The sequence below is a fragment of the Gracilinanus agilis genome, chromosome 1 (assembly GCF_016433145.1).
Source record: "Gracilinanus agilis isolate LMUSP501 chromosome 1, AgileGrace, whole genome shotgun sequence".
NCBI classification, from domain to species: domain Eukaryota; kingdom Metazoa; phylum Chordata; class Mammalia; order Didelphimorphia; family Didelphidae; genus Gracilinanus; species Gracilinanus agilis.
Genome location: NC_058130.1, coordinates 27,841,747 through 27,862,696, shown reverse-complemented (window position 1 = coordinate 27,862,696; position 20,950 = coordinate 27,841,747). Strand labels below are relative to the sequence as shown.

At 40.2% G+C, this 20,950-nt stretch overlaps 2 protein-coding genes across 2 annotated transcripts in view; both read left to right on the top strand.

The window, feature by feature from the left end:
* Nucleotides 1-185: 185 nt before the first annotated feature.
* THOC7 (THO complex 7) lies at nucleotides 186-9,882 on the top strand. The gene is made up of 8 exons (XM_044656812.1): nucleotides 186-264; nucleotides 3,895-4,012; nucleotides 4,808-4,935; nucleotides 5,918-6,004; nucleotides 6,850-6,907; nucleotides 7,383-7,449; nucleotides 8,144-8,213; nucleotides 9,201-9,882. The coding sequence occupies exons 1-8, from the start codon at nucleotides 246-248 to the stop codon at nucleotides 9,266-9,268; spliced, it is 615 nt and encodes a 204-aa protein (XP_044512747.1). The 5' UTR covers nucleotides 186-245; the 3' UTR covers nucleotides 9,269-9,882.
* Nucleotides 9,883-11,109: 1,227 nt separating this feature from the next.
* LOC123246926 (cadherin-related family member 3-like) overlaps nucleotides 11,110-20,950 on the top strand; it is a 123,168-nt gene continuing 113,327 nt past the window's right edge. Inside the window, exons 1-2 of the mRNA XM_044675702.1 lie at nucleotides 11,110-11,304; nucleotides 15,312-15,438. Coding sequence (XP_044531637.1) covers nucleotides 11,110-11,304; nucleotides 15,312-15,438 — 322 coding nt within the window. The remainder of the gene's footprint in view (nucleotides 11,305-15,311; nucleotides 15,439-20,950) is intronic.

Genomic DNA, 20,950 nt, shown 5'->3' with positions numbered 1-20,950 from the left:
CCGGGCGCACTCCGCCCCTCTCGGCCCCGCCCCAGCCTCCTCCTCCTGTCCTCCCCCACCCGGAGGGCGGGGGCGAGCGCGCGCCGCTCCGGCGGCGGCTCCGGCGGCAGGGCCCACCCCCTAGGCCTCCATGGCTGTTTGCCCGGCTGCATTGTGGGAGTTTGACCCGGGCCGCGACTGGAGCTGTAGTCTGATCCACCTCGGGACGTGGGTGACGAACCGCCGCCACCGCTCACGAGCGCGCCATGGGAGCCGTGACGGATGGTGAGGAGGCCCCTCGAGCCCCCCGCCCTCCTTTTCAGGCTCCCTCTGGGGAAGGAGCGGTGTCCTGGGGCCGAGCCGGGGTGGGGGAGGGGAGCTTCAGGCCCAGACCCCCCACCAAAAGGAAGGAAAACGGGGAGTCGTGGGAGGGAGTGACTTGAACCCTCGATACTTGGTGAAGGTCGGAGGGAGGGGGTCCGAGTCTTCCACGTGACCAAGCGCCCAGCCGCCAGGCTCTCCGACTCCTCTGGGGGCCTCGGATACTGGGTAGCGGGCTGGTGGGGCCAGGGAGGGCGTGTCTCCGTTCCCGCTCAATGGGTGCAGGGGTCCGGGGTTGGAGGGAGCTCCCGCGGGGGCACGACTATGCGTCATCTCCTGGGATCCGGGGGTTCTTCTGGGGCTCCGGTACAGCCGCCCTGCCTTTGTAACGCCGCAGCCTCCAACTCCGCGGGCAAAAAAAATCAAAAATCCATTTTTGTGGGATTTGGTAGACTGGTCTTTTGTGTTCTCGGGGCCCGGCACCGACCTGACACGTACGAGGTGCCTGCCTAGTGTGTGCTGGATATTTTAAGGTGCAGGCCGAGCAACTGGAAACATCCTCCTTCATTCTTAAAATACAATATACCCCGGCATCTAGGGGACTCAGAGGAGGTCCTGGTTTCAAATTTGGCCTCAGACATTCCATATCCGTGTGACTGGGGCAAGCCGCTTAACCCCCATTGCCTAGCCCTTACCACTCTTCTGCCGATTTTAAGATGGAAGGTAAGTTTAAAAAATAATAATAATAAACATATACCAAAGGGATGGAAAAAGAACAGACTTTAGGATGTCATCGAGCTAGGAAAACTAGGTACTAGCTCACCTTTTACTGGAATTAACCGCCTCCAGAAGTATCTCCCAGCCTTGTGATTCTTTGTCACAGTTTTAAAGCCCAAAAGGACTTGAGCGATCGTTTTATAGGTAAACTGAAGATTTATACGTTACTAGAATCGGTGATGGTGAACTAATTATGAATCCTGAAGGAATATTAGTTATATTTTACTTAGCTAGACAAAAGCATTTCTTTTGTAAGGCCTAAGACTTTTGCTCCTGATAGTTTGAATCCCCTCTGTTGGATATGTTGATTAAGCTTTTGCTAGTTTTCCACCACGAGTGTTTTTGTTTAGGTTTTATATCCTTAAATATTAATGCTTATTTGGTATCCTTATAAGTACTTAAGGAATGATGGAGAATTGAATCCCAAAATTCCATAACTATTGTCTGTGAAAAGGAGGGGCTAGAATTTTTAAGGAAACAGGATTATATGATCTTTCAAAGTGAGAGTTCTAGTGAGTTTAATGTAATGCCATCTGTGACTTCTGTCTCTCTGATGCGATTGCAACCCAGTGTCAAAAGTTGCTGACAGGTCTAACAGTTATGTGGATGTAGAGCTTGCCTCTTGACAACGAGAAAATTAATCAGCAATGAAAATAATGCCTTCCTTTTGTCAAGTCTGTACTGTTTGCCTCGCAGAAGAATGCTAAGGTTCAAAGTATACCTGAGAGTTTTGAGGGAGGGTGGACATAGTTGATTTAGCATAAATTTCCATTTTACCAAGTTGTTCCATTGTAATTTTTTTTAAGACTTTTATTTTTGAAGGCCAACCCTTACTTGTGCCTTCAGTCCCATATTCCCTCCAGCCTCTGGAGTAACCCTACCAGGAATTTACCTTCTTACAGTTTACTCTATAATCTAATGTGGGACCCCACCACCACTCTGCTAAGATGAGAATCAACTGCTTGCCTGCTAAATCCAGTGGTCTTTTCTCAGCTCTTATTTTCATAGATCTAGAGCTAAAAGGTGCCTTAAAGGACATATTGTCTACTCTCCTTATTTTATAGATGAGGATGCCAGGAGCAGGACAAGTTGGGTGTCTTGTCCAGAGTCGCACAAGTAATAAGTACCAGGCCCAGAGTAGAGGCTCAGGTACTTTCATTCCAAATCCCATGTTCCTTGTACTGTACTTTGTAGCTTTAGCTACTGTTGACAGACCCCTCCTTGTGGCCAGTCTTGCTTTTTTTTTTTTTTTTTTTTTTTTTTTTTTTTTATTGTTTGCAATTCTGTGGTAGCTGGTGGAAGTTGTAAGAAGAGCGCTGGCCTGGAATCAGGAGTTCAATGTGATGTGAGACACTCCTTAATGTGTGACCCTGGGCAAATCACTTAACTTCTATCTGCCTCAGTTTCCTCCTCTGAAATTGAGATGATAATAGTAGGGTTTCTTCTAGGGTTGATGAGAGGATCAAATGAGATAGTAAATTTATAAATGCTAATGCCAGTGTCTCTGGCACACAGGGGCTAAGTACCTGCCTGTGTGAGTGTTCCTCAGTTCCTTTGCAAAATCTTCATTCATTTCCTGCCTGCTAACCTGATTGCCCCTCAAAGACCTGTGCTTTGCTTTCTTAGCCCTCTCACAATAATCCCATCTGTTCTCTTGGATTTGGTTATTGTCGCTATATAAATCACTCCTAACCCTAAATCTATATATCCAACCTAATCTCACTACACTGCTCTGAACATATCAATTGTCCACTAGACATCATTACCTGACTTCAAATCAAGACCTCTTTCTTTGGTCACCTGATTCACTTTTCCCAAATCCCACTGTCATGTTCTTCTCTTGCTTTTTAATATTTATTGTATCCCTAGTGCCCTCAGTAAATGTAATTCACATTTATAAAGCATTTAAACCTCATTTTATAAATGAGAAAACTAAGGCTTAAGCATAAATTGAAAGGTTAAAATGATTTGCTTTTGGTCTTACAGCTAAGAAGTGTCAGGGGTAATCACACATTATTTTGATTATGAGTCCAATACTCTATTGTGTTTTTAGCTCTCATATATCTGGGAATGATTTAGCAGGCAGGCTCTTTAGGAATCCAACCCATTTCAGATAAATTGGGAGGCCATAACTCAATAGGGGAGCTTCTCTTTAATTGCTCTTCATTTTGTGTATCTCTTTTCCACCTTTTTAATTACAATAGAACAGAGGGAAGAGAATTTGCCAAAAGTACCAATTGAAGATCCTTATGAAATAGAAACTAAGGATTTGGGGACGGCTAGTTAAAGTTTATACTATATTGAAAATATCTCATACTTTTTTTTCATTCCTTCTCTTTCCTTTGTCAGTCCCTCCCTCTCATACTATGCTCTAGTTCTTGAGCACTTTCTCACTGCTCCTGACTTCCAGTAGCACCAATAGCACCTACATGCTTAGCTTGTTAGTGGGACACAAGGCTAAGCGATCACTGGCTTCACATGTGACTTGGGCAGTTTACCTTGTCTGGGTCTCAGGTTTTTCATTTGTAAGATGACAGATTTGGACTTGATGACTATGGTTCATTTCCATTCTAGGCTAATAATGTATCAGATGAGGCACAAAATTTCCCTATCAATTTCCTAAAATTATACTCAAGGATTATGAAATTAAGTCCTTATCAGTACCTGGAATTTCCATTTGTTAGGGATTTTAGCAAGAGTAAAGAAAGTATTGCTGACAGATTTGTTTTTCATCATCTGTTCACCTGAACAGAGCACAATTAACAGCAGTTAATCCATTGGGTCATTTTAAAATTCATTATTCTTCTTTCTTTTTAGATGAAGTCATAAGGAAGCGTCTCTTAATTGATGGTGATGGTGCTGGTGATGATCGAAGAATCAACCTATTAGTGAAGAGCTTCATTAAATGGTGCAATGCTGGATCTCAGGAAGAGGGGTGTGTTAGTTTATTGTTGTTTATGTACCACTTTTGTAATTTGATTTAGGCCATAAATATTTTGCTCATTCTCACTTTAAATGGAAATATGTTAAATTCATCCTGTTTTATCTCAAATAGGACAATGCACTAAGCAACTCAAATAAAATGTAATAATGTCCAAGGTGTTTCATTTTGGCTTCTAAGGAGAAAGGCCCTCACATTTAGAGTTTTCCTGAAGTGGAATGGGCTACTTCTTCCCTGTAGGTCTCTAAGCAAAAGCCAGATGACCTGCTTTATTGAGCATGTTGTAGAGGGAATTTGTTCTGTGACTAGTTGGCAGCCTCTGAGAATCTCTTCCAACTCTTCAATGATTTTATACAATTCTTAGGAGCAGATTATGAAAAGGGGGATAGAGGACTAAATTCACATGTGATGTGGGAAGGGTGTGTTTGAAGTGACTTTTTGGGTTATATTTATTTTCTCATCAATGATATTCCATAATATACTCAGACGTTAACTATATGTTAAAAATGGAAATTTATATAAAAATTTCTTGTAATGTTTATTTAAATTAGCTTTCTGAATAGGCAAAAAAACATAGTAAGATGAAATGAATAACAACAGAGTTACAGGTTTGACTATTAGGTATTTGTATAAAATATATTTTGAAGGTTTGACTATTAGGCATTTGTATAAAATTAAGTACATTTTAGGTGATAACTAAAGTATAATACTAAAATTTCAATTACTGATTGCCATATATTAACTTTAATAGTTTCCTCTATTTTTAAGATCTTTTTTCATTATTTTTAGCTATAGCCAGTACCAGCGAATGCTGAGTACATTGTCTCAGTGTGAATTTTCAATGGGAAAAACCCTGCTTGTATATGATATGAATCTCAGAGAAATGGAGAACTATGAAAAAATTTACAAAGACATAGGTAAGGACAATTAATATAATTTGAGTTTAGATTTATTCTTTATTAGTCTAAAAGTTTGGGGTTTGTTGCCTAAAGGGTCATAAAACTGCATACCTGTTGTTTCAGCAATACTACTAGGTCTGTATCCCAAAGAGATGACAGATGAAGCAAAAGGACCTATTTGTTCAAATATATAGCTACTGTCTTTGTGGTGAAAAAAAAAATGAAAACTGAAGGGATGTCCATCAGTTTCGTAAGAGATGAACAAGTTGTGGTCTGCAAATGTAATGTTATGCTATTATAAATGACAAGATCATTTCAGAAAAACTTGTTTAAACTGATGCAAAATGAAGTGAATGAAACCTGGAGAACATTGTACATAGTAACAGGAATATTGTAAGATGATCAGCTGTGAAGGACTAACCTGTTATCAACAATGCAAAGTTCCAAGATAACCCCAAGGAACTCATGATTAAAAATACTATCCCAACCCATAGAAGGAACTGTCAGAGTATTAGTGTGATTCAAACCATACCGTTTCTTACCTTATTTCCTTTGTGAGTTTTTTCTTACATGTGCCACATATATGTCTTCTTTCATGACATGAAGAATATGGAAATGTGTATTCATAACAACACTGGAATAACATGTATCAGATTGTTTACTCTCTGGGGAAGGGGAAGGGAAGAGAAGGAGAGAATTTGAATTTCAAAAGGTCAGAAGATAACTATTAAAAATTGTTTCTACATGTAATTGAAAAAAAGGAATAAAAAAATAAAGTAAATGTTTGGGGTTTAAAATCTGAGAGAGTGCTACCTAGAAATCTTTGGTTCAAAAAACATTCCAATCTAGTATTTTAGGGAAAAAATGGCTGTTTTTAAAATGGCAACATTTTATTGGCAGTTGAAAATTTAGTTTAATATATTTCAGATTGATCTAGCAAAAAGTTATGGCTGATGACATTCTAGCTGTTTTTTTTAAATTATTTTTCATTTTTACATAGAAAATAGCATAGCTGGAGCTCATGAAAAAATTGCTGAGTGCAAAAAGCAGATCCTTCAAGCAAAACGAATACGAAAAAATCGCCAGGGTAAGAATTATATAATATAATATGCTTTGAGGTGAAACCTATAATCAAAATTATAATGAATTACAAAAAGAAAGGAACCCCTGAATCTTAAAAATAGCTCTTGATGTCGATAACAAATTTATACTGCCTATGATTAATTCTTTACTAGGTTCAATTGGCATTGTCTTAAAATGCCTACTACATTCCTTGTTAAGACTTTTATGCAGAAATTGGCCTTTTTGCAAATGGTAAAGGGGACTGGCACTGAATGCAAAAAAATAAAACCCACTTGATTGACAGTATAAAGGGCAGTGTACCTGCCTCCTTCTACATATTACCATATTGGTCCAAATCTAGGCCACCCTCAATATAGATTACAACTATCAAGTAAAAAATCTTTGAAGCATACACTGTAAAATAACACGCCAAAACAAACAGCTGCTCAGGAATATTGCTGTTGGAAGGGGCTGACAACAGTAAGTAAATACTTTCCCTACTTCATCTTTTCCCTTTAATCAGGAAGAGGGAAGAAAGATGGTGTCTTCTAAGTGATTACCAAGGGAGACTTAGGAGCCAAACAAACAAAAAGCACTTGTTTTGATTATAGGTCAAACTGTGTTTTACATAATTCAGAGTTGGGAGAAGCTCACCCTTCATTTGGATCAATATATATTATTTTAACTGATTCTCACCATTATCTCTGAGAGAGCACAAGTAGTAATTTCTCCATTTTATACAAAGCTTAAATGACCTATACAAAGTAAAGCCAAACCTTTGGATAGTATCTTCTCTACCATACTGGCCAGTCTTTCCCAGGGAAAAAAATGTCTTTGGTAAGTAGCAATGGCAGTTTTTATGTCTTTCAGAATATGATGCTTTGGCAAAAGTCATACAGCACCACCCAGACAGGCATGAAACATTAAAGTAAGTTTAATATTTTACTTTGCTTCTAATTAATATACTTATACTCCAAGGTAATAGTGATCTTTTTTTTCTTCTTAGAAATTAAGCATTTGCAATTATTCTGAAAGCATGTTCTTATTTTTTATTTAATATCCCTACCTAAAAGTGTGGCACAGAAGAGTATGTAACATTCGAAAAACTTATACCATTATAAGCCACTTTGGGAAGAAAACCATCATTCTGAAATGAGAGAGAATAGGTTGAGTCCTTAATATTACATTTTATTTCATTGTCTAGAACAGTTTTAGATTGAAAATGTACATTATGATTTCAAAACTACCAAACAGCTGTGTAAAATATTCAGATATGGCAGCCTGATTATTATATTCTATTTGACTGTGCATAGGTACTTGGATGTTTTACAAAGTAATTTGATATTGATTTTTGTCAAAAATGGATAAAATGCGTATTTGTCATTTTTGGTGTTCTTTTTCAGGGAATTAGATGCTTTGGGGAAAGAATTACAACACCTTTCTCATATAAAAGAAAATGTTGAAGATAAGGTATGTTCATTTATATCTATCAGTCAGGTATGCAGCCCTTATTTTGTACACACTCTATACTAAATCTTGGGGCTAAAAATAGTCTCTGCCCTCGTAATGGTTACCTTCCAGAGGCTGGGAGGCAGTACGTAAAATGACTGTTGATACAAGATTATATATAGGTGATGAGAGATGATAGGGGAGAGAAGGCACTAGCAGCTGGAAGAGGACAGGAGCAAGAAAGGGCTCCTTTGAAGAGGAGATTGTAGCTTTGTCTTAAACTGGAAGAGTATTACAGGGACTGGCAGTTCTAATACAAAAGTGTGGAGACAAGACAGCATCCTGTTAGAGGATTAGAGGAAGAACAGATAGGAAGGGAAGTGCTTTCAGTGCCAAGTGGAGCATGAGTTTGAGTAAGAGGGCAATGCGATCAGACCTGCTTTTTTTTGGTAGAAACCATTTTGGCAGCTGAGTGAAGGATGGATTGGTGCTTGGCTCGAAGGCTTAACTAGAAAGCTCTGACATTGGTCTAGTTAATGGGGGATGAGGTCTTGAATTCTGGTGGTGGCCATGTTAGTGAAGGGAAGAAAACATGGGCGCTATGAAGATAGAAACATCAAGATTCTGTCAGTACCTGTTTATCAACAATTTTGTGGATATGCTTATATTCATAAGTCACCTTACATTTAAACATTTTCTTTTCCTTTAAATCAAGCTGGAACTAAGGCGAAAGCAGTTCCATGTTCTTCTTAGTACCATTCATGAACTTCAACAGACTTTAGAAAGTAAGTGCCTTCTGTTAAAACAAATAGCATTTTAGTTAAAGTATTTATTGTGTGTAAATAGAATTAGCTCGATCCCATTAATAGTCAAAAATCTACTCAACCCAGGCGTGCTAATGATGTCACTCTCAGCTCCCTTAGTGGGGAGGGGAGACGAGTTACCCACACGCGACAATAAGTAACAAATCAAGAATAAGGGACTGCCCTTTGGGCAGTCCAAATCAATGTAGAAACTGCCATTTGTCCATTTGAATTAGAGGTGGACCACAGGAAGTGATGAAAGACACTATCCCTTTAAGTAAGTTAGGGAACTTCCTGTGGGGCAGTTGCCATCTGGAACTGGAGAAAGAAGCATCTCCTGAGACCACAGACAGCTTACACTTGTATTGTCACGTGGGTAAGTTAGGCTGGCTTCCTTGGCCTAGCTGGGCCAATTCTAAACTCTGCCTATCTGGCTGTTGGCCTTGTGGCTTACAGCTTCATTTATTTAGACTTCTAACCTCCCTCTTCTCTTTATCCCTACTTACCTTCCTGATTGTAATAAACTCCTCAACCCGATGCTGACTTGGGTCTGATTTAATTACGGAATCAACCTGAATTGTTGATTCCTGGCGGCCACATAGTTTTAAAGATATAACTATAATAACTAAATTTTAATTCTTACAATTGGTAGCCTGTTTTTTTTTTTTTTTTTCAATATATTAGAACATTGCATGAAGCTAGTGTTACGCCTGTCTCTGGGCAGGGGTATAATAACTTTTCATGAAGATGAAAGCTTGAACTCCTGAACCAGCTTCTGGGAATGTTCTTGCTAGGTGAACACTGCATTTTGAGATTCTATTATTTTAAAAAGTGGCTGAGACTCCTGGAAATATTTTAAGATTCACTCTTAAGTTTTGTCATTTCCGGATTTGTATCAAACCTTTTATTTGGGTTTCATCATATTCATCACTGACAGTAACTAGTTTTACATATACTTCTCCATTTCAGATGATGAAAAACTCTCAGAAGTGGAAGAGGCTCAGGAAGCAGGCATGGAAACAGAGACTAAACAGTAGGCCAACACAAGTCTCACCAGGATGGAGAGATCTAAATAGCTCAGGTTCCTTCTACATGGCTAAGCATACGTGTTAAATCATTGTTGCTTCAGTGAAACTAACAGACTATGGATGATAAATTTTTATTAATTTTTTCAAATGTCCAACTAGGTAAAGAAACTATTTTAATGAAGTTTGTTTTTATGAAGTTTTTTATTCAGATGTTTCAGTTTGTATTTTCGTGCATATTTTGGTAATTGTTAAAATGATAAAATTGAATTTGAGTCAGATAAGTTGTATTTTACAAGGAAGCACAAATAGAATATACACATGAACTATATATTGGAATATGTCTACTTTGGATGGAGTTTCCTTCCCCCACCTTGGAACCCACCCAATTGTAGTGAAGTCCTCAGAACTGTCTGAGGTACAGAAAAGTGATGACTTGCCCAGGCTTACAGAGCTGGTGTTGAAGGAGATTTCTAGCCAAGTCTTCCTGAATCCAAGACCAGCACTTGACCACAATTTCTGTGTCACACTTCTATATATGAGGAAAAACACATGAGCAAATAATGAATCCATTTCTAACCTAGAGAAATGAGTTGTTCACTTTTAAATAAATGAAATTAAACCAATTAAGGTTGTAAAATACTTCTGAAAACAAAGTATGGTTCTGCATTTGATTCATGAAATCAAAGCCTCTTGAGTGTTGGATGTGAACACATGACCAGGAACCCTTTCTGGCCTCTTCTTTGGAAGTAGCCCTCCCACCTCTGCTCTAAGGCCTTCTTGAGGGGGACAAAGAATTCCAGTGAACACATGATAACATTGAATCCAAAATGAGCTCGTGCATAGTTGTCTTATAATGCCCTGATAGAAAACAACCTGTATGATGTTCTGCAAAGGGTAGGGATTCAGTAAAGAGGGAACATACTAGGGTACGGAAGTGAAACAAGCAGCCACCACGCCAGGATTCATTTTGTGTTTCCCACCTGCCACAGAAGAATGCTAATGTCTTGGACTCACAAAGCTGCCCCCGAGGCTCCTTGTTCCTGCTTCTCAGCTCTCCCCAAAGCCAGTCAGTCCCTGAGTGTGATCTGTTACCAAGTGCTAAGCCCTGAGAATACAAGTGCCCAGGCTGGGGACTGCTCTCCCGAAGTTTACGTTCCAAATTAGTAGTGGGCCTTTTCACTTGCTCCTCTTTTCCCCCACCCTAATTTCTATCCCTCCTCAACAACTCCCAATTATGTTGAGGGCTGGTAGTACATGCTCAATATGGGTAGAAAAAATGGGACGGGCCATTCAACAGTTAATGAAAGGATAATTAGCCAAAGCCAAACCACACTGGAGATGGGAAAGAAAAGAACAGAGGAGAAGGATTATGAGAGAAAAAGGTCCAGAAATCCTTGATTTTCACTTGCACCCCCCACCTCCCAAGCATACTCGAGATGAGAGTCTAAGGTCTCAATGGTCAGGTCCATGTGGTCCAGGGAGAGGCCAGATTGTTGCAGCTGAGGTGGGTCTAGTGTAAAGGGGGGAACATAACATTACTGGGAACATCAGGTAGGGTGCCAACAGAAATGATGCCACTGGCTGCGGGCAACAATCCTCATAGGCCTAGGATTTTCCTACTTAATGTTCCCTGGCCTACCAGCTGGGACATCTCACCTCCCTGGAAGCCTCGTGGAGGGTGCAGTGGGGGAAGGAATACTGAATCCAGGCATCAAAAGACCCTCAAAGGACTGCTTCCTTAATGGGGGCATCTGAGTAGATAATTCACTTTCCTGTTGTTAGAAAGCAAACTCCCAATCAGACCACTACTTGGCTTGGTCCACTAGCCCTGGCTGAGGAGGAGCTAGACGATGGCTTTGGGTACTGCGTTGTCCACAGCTGTGAAGTCCATCTATTCAGTCACCCATGCCAATGTCCACTTTTATGCCCCTGGGTTGAATGCCCACAGGTCCCCATGTCTGCCCACTAGCCACCACCCCTGTGGAATCCTTGTCTACCTGCTGGCCTCCCGCACTTGTAGCCTGTCAGGCTGCTTCTCTGCCAGGGTCAGGACCATCCCAGGACTGACTGCCTTGTGCAGAGGGTTCCAGGCACTTTGGGGGTCCTGTTCCTGTTGTGGCTTGACTGTTCCTGGGCTGGGTCAATTGTTATACCCAGAGTCTCACTGCTGGTCCATTGTAGTTGATGAGATCAAGAATTGCCACATGGGATGGAGCTGTTCCGGCAATTCCCAAAGATTCTGGCCTATCGTGCCAAAGCTTGGCTTCCCCTTCCTGTTAGTGGCTTTTTTATAACGGAGGAAATTCCTCCTGCTGCCACTGAGACAGCCTGATGTGTTGAACTCAATGTGGCCATCAAGACTAGGAAACGCGCATAGGAATATAAAAAGACAAAGCCAGAGCCTTCTCAAGGCTCATACTTGGGTTCTCTTGTCCATGTGCAAGTAGTCACCATACCTTCCTGGCAGAGGAGGGCACCAGGACCTGAGCATTCTGCAAGGACCCTCACTGGAAGCTCCAGGGAGAGAGAATTTGAGTTGACAGTGCAGGAGTGAGAATGGAAACTTTAAAATGGATGCTGTACACTTGCCTCTCCTCAGCAAATTAACTGGGGTGCCATTGGCACATTTGTCCTCTCTGATTCCAGAAATGCTTCTCGGCTCCTCTGAATTGTCCTTCCTACTGCCTGCCTACCATAATGGTTTGGACCAAAGAATCACAGCAGTCTGTGTGGCATAATTCCAATTGGCCTCTTAAATGCCAAAATATCAAAACTACTCATTTGAGGGCAATTGTTAGACAGTACTAAAATTCCAAAGATCTTAGTTTGCATCCTGTCACTGTTGGGGTTTCCCCTGCCATCCTTCAACTTGCCCCCCTCTCTCTGTCTCTTTCTCCCCCCCCATACTCAAAATAGTTTCTGAGCTTATCTTTTTATGATACTTTTCATACTATTCTACTTTCTCTCCTCCACTTCTTCCCCACACACTGTCTTCCCCCTCCTGCACACATATTCATATACATATGAGATAAAGGACTATTTATTCATCTGCAGTGTCATTCTTTAAAATTCAAAACAAACAGTTCTTTCCTCATTCTTCAATATGCCCCCCTTAAAGAGGTCTTTCAGTAGGCTTCTGCTAAGGCAATTAGGTAACGATGACTCTTAGCAATAAAAAAATCAGCCAATCACAGCAAGATGAATCCAATCTCATCTATATTTGTCCTTTTTAGCAAGGGGGAAATAGCTTTCCATTCCTTCCTCCTTACCCTTCTACTTCTACCTCAAATTACTTCAAATTAACACCTCCTCTGAAGGTAAATTGAGTTTTGAGAAAATCAGCTATTAGAACTTGGAGGACACTTCAATTAGGCTGGAAGGCATAGCCAGTAGGGCTGAGAGATAGTTTAAGGCAATTGTCTTCAAGGTTCAGTTCTTCAGTTCTTAAGGATTTACCTATTCACACAAGTCTCTCCTTGCTGGGATAGCAGTAAGACAGCTTATAGCCTAATCTTTCTGCAAACCCCTTATAGAGGCCTCCCCAGAAGCCCCATCTGGGTTCACCTTCCTCTGCACCATCCATCCCTGAATTCAGTGTAGTAATTCTGTTCTGATCCTACATGGTTTTGGGTAGTTTATGGTGGATAATAGCACAAAATGGAACATTCCTAGTTCATTCAACAGAGGGAGCTCAGTGGCACAGTGGAGAGTGCTGCTGTACCTGGATACAGGAAAGCTTGAGTTCAAATTTGATCTCAGACACTAGCTATGTGACCCTGGGCAAGTCATTTAACCTCTGTTTGCCTCAATTTTCTATAAAATGGGCATAATAATGTCTACCTCCCAGAGTAGTTGAGAAGATCAAGTGAGATAATATTTGTAAAGTGCTTACTATAGTGCCTGGCACAGAATAGGCTTTCTATAAAGGCTTATTCTAGCCATCCAGCCAAGAGTTAGCAAATGAAGCTTTACTTAGCCATAGGAAGAGAAGAATATTTAAAAAGGATCTGCATAGAGGATGATTTCAGTTTAGTCAGCTAAATTGTTTCTTTATGCTAGAGTTGCTTGCTTTCCTCCAATCAAGCCTCAGAAAGAAATGGTACTCCTCAAAGCTATTTTGTACTTTCAAAATCAGGAAGGGATGTTTAGAGCCTGAATCTTTAGGCCACTGAGTCCCAAGAATGGCTTCAATGCCTCTTAAGATAAAGCTAGCCTAACTTGCATGAGGAATAGTGGGAGATGGAAATTGTATATTACTTCGACCACTAATACCTACTCTCATTTTATTTCCTCACAGTGTCTTTTTCACATTCACCTTTTTCTAATCTTCCATTGTCTAAAACATCTTGAATCTTTTTTCCCCTTTTCCTCTGGAATATGTTCAATCTGAATTCAATTGCAAAGACCACTGGATCTGGACTCAGGACCTAGTTCAAATCCTACATCTGAAACCACCTGTTTGACTTTGGGCAAGTTGATTAAACTCCTTGGGCTTCTGTTTCCTCATTGGTAAAATGAGAAGTTTGGACTATGATCTCTGAGATCCTTCTCAGAGCAATGATCTAGTGATCATTCTATGACTATCATGTAATCGGAATCTGAACCCTAAAACTTCAGTTCCCAGCATCCCAGTTTCCTTCTCATGTTAAGTGCTGACGTAGGGAGGATATAAATTTTGTGTAATCCTGCCTCTCTCTCTTCCTGTGATTGGTAGCTGGCTGAAGCGGGCTTTTTGGGAGAGGCAAGAGAGTTATTCACATGTTTTTATTTTGGTAAGTTAATTATGTTTTTATACTTCTATTTCCTTTTTATTCCTTTACTTCAAGCGATTATTAATAAACTTTATAAAATGTAATACTTGGAATATTGGACATTAATTTAAATCCTACATTTATGGCAATCAGATGTCTGGAGTTTAGAACCCCAGCTCTGCCCTAAGTTGTAGAGCAGTTTTTTGTTGTTGTTTTTTTTTAACCCTTGTACTTCGGTGTATTGTCTCATAGGTGGAAGATTGGTAAGGGTGGGCAATGGGGGTCAAGTGACTTGCCCAGGGTCACACAGCTGGGAAGTGGCTGAGGCCAGGTTTGAACCTAGGACCTCCTGTCTCTAGGCCTGACTCTCACTCCACTGAGCTACCCAGCTGCCCCCTGTAGAGCAGTTTTTAAAGACAGATTTGTTTGAAAAGCCCCTGCTGCCCTGCTGCTACTCCTGCTCCCCTGCTGCCACTGCTGCTGTTGCCGCCTCTCACATTTGGCCAGACACTGGGGGGGGTGGGGGGAGGTCCTTGCGAGCAGGGCTGGTAAAGTATAAACCCCACTTTCCCTTACATTGCTAACAGCTGAGTGCTTGTTGCTGCCTTGGAAGCTCGGGTGTTTCTTTTAAATAACAATTAGCCTCGAACCCTCCTAACTTCTTTCACCTGGGAGAAGCAGCGCTGATCCCCCAATAAGCTACCATTTTGCAGCCCAGAATCTCAGAGTGTTGGAGGAAGTTAATAATTTCAGCTCAGTTTTGTTTTTGTTGTTGTTATTAGAAGGTATTAATTATTGAGCTAAGTTGAGAAAATTTAGCCTTATCTTACTCCTACAAGTTTGCTCTCTCATTAAGGCCTTTCCTAAACCCCCACATGGGTTTCAAGCGTGATAGCCTCTTAAACCCTTTTTACTCTCCCAGACCAGTGCAGCTAAGCAGCTCTGAGGAGTTTTTAACTTCACTGTGACTAAAATAGAAAGCTTTTGTTTTCCTTCACTAACTAACCTCAGACTAAAGCCTTTTCGGCCGCTCTCCATTCAAAGGCTGATTGGGGCATGTTTCCATCTACTAGCCTTGTGAGGTTTTTACTTCTAGCCAGTACATACTAGTGTAGGGCCACCTACAAATAGGAAGTAGATTTGCAACCAATTTAATAAGTAGAATTGCAAATATAGCCCAGTTTCTTACCTATCTCACACAGCTTCCATTTCCAGAGAGCCTCACCAAGCTCACACAGCTCAAATTTTGGGATGTCTTTTCTTGCTACTGTTCCTAGGTGTACTGACTGGATACCTCACAGTTGACAGCTCAAGTACTCTTGAGACTCATGGGGGAGATTCATCTTCCTCCACCCCCTTGCTATTTTGACCTGCTCAGTCTCCGCAACACCCCCAATATGGGGTTCATCTACACTATGCCCAGTACAGGTATGGAGAAACCCAGAGGTGTGACCAAAGGAATCTAGATGGATGATGACACTGGGGAGGGGAAGGAACCTTAAAGAGTTTGGAGGTGAAGTTTTAGCTTTTTCAGACTTCATTGCTAACTGTTTCAGTTTGTTCCCCTCCAATTAGTGAAGAAGCCTCTGTAAAGCAGCTATTAGAATTGGAGAAAAGGACTCTTGAATTCAGTACCATTTGTTGATTGTTTTAAGATTTAATTTTATTAAGTTCACATATTGATCTAATCTAATATATTCTGTTACACTTATGCCACTTTCTGTTACTGTGTTTTGGCCATTAGTTATATGTGCTGTTACATTGACTTTGTTTGTACCTCCCCCTATGACTGGACTGGAGAAAATACCATTGTAAAAATTCATAAACAACTTGCGTAAACCCTTTCCTGTGGCAAAACCATAAGTCTTTTGGATACTGGGTTTGTCACCAGATCCATCAAGGTTACGCGTTACCTAAATGGCCTTTTGTTCCTTTTTCACCTTTGCTAATTGTCACATAAATGATGATGGATGGACTCCATCAAACTGGTTACAACCTGTATATAACCTTTGGAGAATTTAATGACCTAAAAATTTAAATTGATATTAAGGGATCTTCATAAGTGATTTTTCAGGATATCTAGGAGCACCACTATCGCTGACTAATCATTTGCCTGCCTTTGAGTTGTTTGTAACAAAATTAAAGGGTCTATTTAGTAGTTGAAGTGTTATAGCACTATTGTATTCTCAGTCTCCGCATTTATAAAAATGTAATACATGAGACATATAAAGACATGCCTTGTATAGCTGTTACAGTCTCATCTGGGAGGTGAGAAGGTTTTCCTAGGGGGTGCGGTACCCTTGGATAGCTCCTGAGAAGGGAGCATTACCCATGTTGCCTAGTGGCTTTTGGATGGTTTTTATATTTGTAACTCTTCAGCTTACTCCACCTTTCCACCAGAATGATCTAGATTCTTGGTAACATTTTAGACCCAAAAGGTTTTCATCAGTAGGACAGAGGTTTGTGTTGTTTTTTTTTTCTGGGCTTTCCTGCCAAATTTTGTAGTGATGGCAGCCTTTGTTAAAGACTTTGTTAAAAATATCTCAGCCAAGGTTGAAAGATTGGCTGTATCTGGAGAATTTGTGACAAGTATCCATGAACTTCAAAGGTTTTTTAAAAAATGTCACACAGCAACTCATGTGAATCCTACATGGGTAGCGGGTTTGTTTGCTATTGTCATTAAATGGACTTTTGTGATTTGGGGGATTTGGGTACCTTTTTGAATGTGCATTACCGGTTATACTACTGTTTTATAAAGCTGTTACTTGGTGAAAATCATTTGCACTCACACTGTGTGGATCATGGCTAAGTTAAAAAGGAAATGGATCTCATTTTTCGGTGAGAAAACTTTATATTCTGCATCTCCTTGGATAACACAGTGTCACTGATTGTGAACTATATATTTTTTTTATTTTTTAAAAAATGTTATTGTTTTTCTTTGTATGTGCAATAGAGTATTTGAGTTTTCTTTTTTCCCTCATTTTTTGTACTTGAAACACATGCTACCAATATTAGTGGTTTTTTGTCTTTTTACTAATATAAGTTTACAATATCAATTAGCCCTAATATAATGCATCCCCAAAAGCTTTAGACTATGGAAACCTGCCACTGATTATTAAATATTATGAGTCTTTGATTAATGATTGTGTCTGATTCCAGGATAAGGGATCACAAAACAGCCATTATACAGTGCCTAGAAGCACAAGGTTGAGGACACCAATCAATCCCGTGGGATTGATGAGAATATGTGCCAAGACAGAGTACTTGTTTTGAGGTTAGAGGAAGAGGCTATTTGACAACGTCAGATGCAGGATTTCCCATGCCACATTCAGACACTATACCTCAGTTTGGTTACAATTCTGGCTCTAAGTGAAAGTAAAATCAGACCAGGGAATATTTCCTGCCTTCTTCAAAGTCTGATCCTTTTTTTCCCTCCTTTATAATGTGGCAATTTTATGTAGTCCTGGCTGCTGATTGGGTAAGTGCATATTGCTGCAATGGTCCTACAGGCTTGTGGGACATAAATCACTTTCTTGGGCCCTGATATAGGCTTATTCTTGCTTAATCAGAATTTTTATATACTATTTAATTTTGATTTTGCAGGATCAGGACTATCATACCAACAAATGACCAAATTAAAACTGAAAATGCTGTCACATGGAAACATTATTCCCTGTAGCAGTGAAGCTCTTTAAAGCATATCAAACCTAAACTTGTTAATTGGTTCTTTGAAAAAAAGATGACTAAGGGAAATAATATTATAGGAATACAGGGGATAGTTTGTTCTAGAGCAACAGGTTTACAAAGGGAAGCTCCATTCCTGGAGAGCCAAAATCTGTATTATAAAAGCCCAGCATCATTTTTACGTAGACTCAAGATTGTTACAGGGCTTGAACTGTAATATGACTGAGTTAAATGGGGCTTCTTGGAGGCTAAAAGTATATAGACCTGATACATCAAGGCATCTAAGGGATTTCTGAGGCTTGTGGAGAGCAACCACAGAAAATATACCCCAGAGGGAGGATAACAGACAAAGATGGGAAAAGGGGATAATTCATCTCTAGGTGTCTTCTACCAATAATGATGACAGTTAACATTTATATAGTGCTTACACTAGTAAGGGTCTGAAACTGGATTTGAACTGTCGACGTGGAATTTAGAGACCCCAAACTTGTGGGTTAGTGAGATCTGATGAACCCCAAGTTTTAGAAATAGCTTGTAGGTTGGAGATCCCCAAAGCTTGTGCTTGTTCCCAGTTCCCCTGAGAATCCACCCTGAAGGGAATCTCAGGCTAGCAGTTGCAGAATGAATAATGGACCCCAGGGTAAATGTTAAATATCCTTTTGCCTTTGATAGTTTTGCCCATTGTATCAAAGACCCTTCCCAGGAAGACACACCTGGGCAGGGACCATCCTTTAGTATCCATTGTGTAAGCAGCCCCTTTCCCTTACACCCTAGCCTCTGGCTATGATTCCTTTCCCAAGCTTGATTGTGAATCCCATCCTTACCTGTATAATGTCAGTCATCTTCCCCAGCCCCTGGATCTTCCCAAATGGTTTATAAGTTCCCCGATTTCCTTTGTTCCTTGGAGTTGTCATCTAGCTCGGTGTCACTCCCAGGGGGTCAGGGAGCAGAGCGAGGCAGTGTTCAATCCTGGACTCTGCATAAGGCGCAGCTCTGCATAAGAGGCCAAGTAGCCCTTTCCCTTGATTAAAGAGTGGCTTTATGACTATTTAATAGTTCTCTGTTTTTTCTAAGTTAACAGAACTCAGGACTTCCTGACCCCAGATCCTGAGTTCCATCCATTGCCCCATCTACTTGGTAAATCTATTTTAAGGTACAGGTTGAGATACCAACTTTCACATGAGTTATGATAGTATTTCTTTGAAAAAAATCTATTGCTCAAAATGGGGGAACCTAATGCATTATCCCTTTGTCCTTTTCCTGAAATTTCCCTTCTCCTTTCTTTTCCTTCCCTTCCTCTTCCTTCCCCTTCTTGGCATAAATCCATATTGCTTTCCAGAATATTTACATCAATCTGCAGCTCTAGTCATGTGTATATGAATAGTGTTCTATCTTTCTCTGTCTCCTGAACCATGAACTTTTCACATTTTTTCATATTTGACAATTTGTTGAGTGTGGAGTTGGACTAACCCTTTTTCTTTAAAAAAAAAAAAAAAAAAAAAAGTTGAGCCTGGGGTAAATCACTTAATCTCCATTTCCTAGCCCTTACCTCTCTTCTGCCTTGAAACCAATACACAGTATTGATTCTAAGTCAGAAGGTAAAGGTTTAAAAAAAAAAAAAAGATTGAAGCAATAGTGCAATTAATGGATCAGTAACTTTGAAGTAGTTGAGGGGAAGAGTTTTGTTCTTTTAAACCTCTTGATATTTTGTATTTTGTTTTTGTTCTCTTTATGTTCCAAAAGCAGTTATCATTTAACTTTGTACCTTTTCCTTTTTTAAAGGAACAGTTACTGATAAGATCCAAAGGGATCTATTACTTCTTCAGAAACTTACTTGTAAATGTTTAACAATCAGCTTTCTGAAGGGGGAAAAACTGTAGGCAGGATACACCTTTAAGTTTATTCCGCATTATTAATCACTGTCACTTTCTTATGTCTAGACAATCATCAAACCAACAAATCAGATCCTGATTTGTAGCATTTGAACACTGAATACTGACAGTGAAAATTTAACAATTGGCTCAAGCTGTTTGGAGCTGGTTCTATGCTTACTTCTTTTACTAGATTAGCCCAGATAGGCTTCATTTAATTCCATACTCTATCCATTTTCTCAGCTAACTGGGAAATCTTTTGACCTGCAGACTACAAATCCTGCTCTGGTATTTCTAATTTTTTTGCCTGTGGAACTTCCATCTAGTAGACGTCACTGCCATGATCTAGTACCTGTCCTTCCTATGGTTTAATGCATTTATTTGGTCATTTGCCTGGGGAATCTGGCGATTGCCTTCTCTGACCCACTGTTTCAAGCAGAGTTGTTATGGCTCCTACTCACCTGATCTAGAGTTCCCAGTAGTAATCAATTAATGAAAACTTTAATCTTAAATGTCCCACTAAGTGCCAGAAACTGTGTTCATGTATGTAAAGAAAGAAATGAAGCTGAGAGAAAATAAAGAGAAGGAGGAGGGATTATGTTCTAGGCTCCCATTGAGGAGAAAGGAGATAAAAATAATAGCCACTAGGCTTTGGAGTTTAAATTCTTTAGAGAGTAATTTCAGGATAAGGATTTTGCCATCTCCCCAGAATCCAGACAACGAACCTGTTTGGTGAAGACACCATGAAGATGCCTGAAGAGCCTTCACTGGATCATGAAGATCCAAATTTGAACTTTGGGGTGCAGTTGATTTGAACTATGGGGAGTTGAATGAGTTGAATGCATTTGTTTTGAATGTACACTCTTATGCCAATAGGGGACTGCCCCAAATTGGCTTTTTGTCAGTGTGGCTAGTTTTTATCGTCTTTTTTTTAATGCCCAAATTTAGAAGTTGACTATGGTTTAAGATCCACCGAAAAAGACCAGTCTTTTCCACCAGATCTCAGTGGGGGTAATGTGTTATTTAAAATTACTGGGATTCTTGGGGCAGCTGGGTAGCTCAGTGGAGTGAGAGTCAGGCCTAGAGACAGGAGGTCCTAGGTTCAAACCCGGCCTCAGCCACTTCCCAGCTGTGTGACCCTGGGCAAGTCACTTGACCCCCATTGCCCACCCTTACCAATCTTCCACCTATGAGACAATACACCAAAGTACAAGGGTTTAAAAAAAAAAATTACTGGGATTCCATTAGAGGTATTAAGCCTCAAGATATGTAGCTATATGACAAACTTCCTGGGGACATGTGGGGGACTTTGAAACTACATTTCCCATGGTCCAACAGGTTTCCTGTTTTGGATGATGTCTTCAAGGTAAAGCACGTCTTTAAAT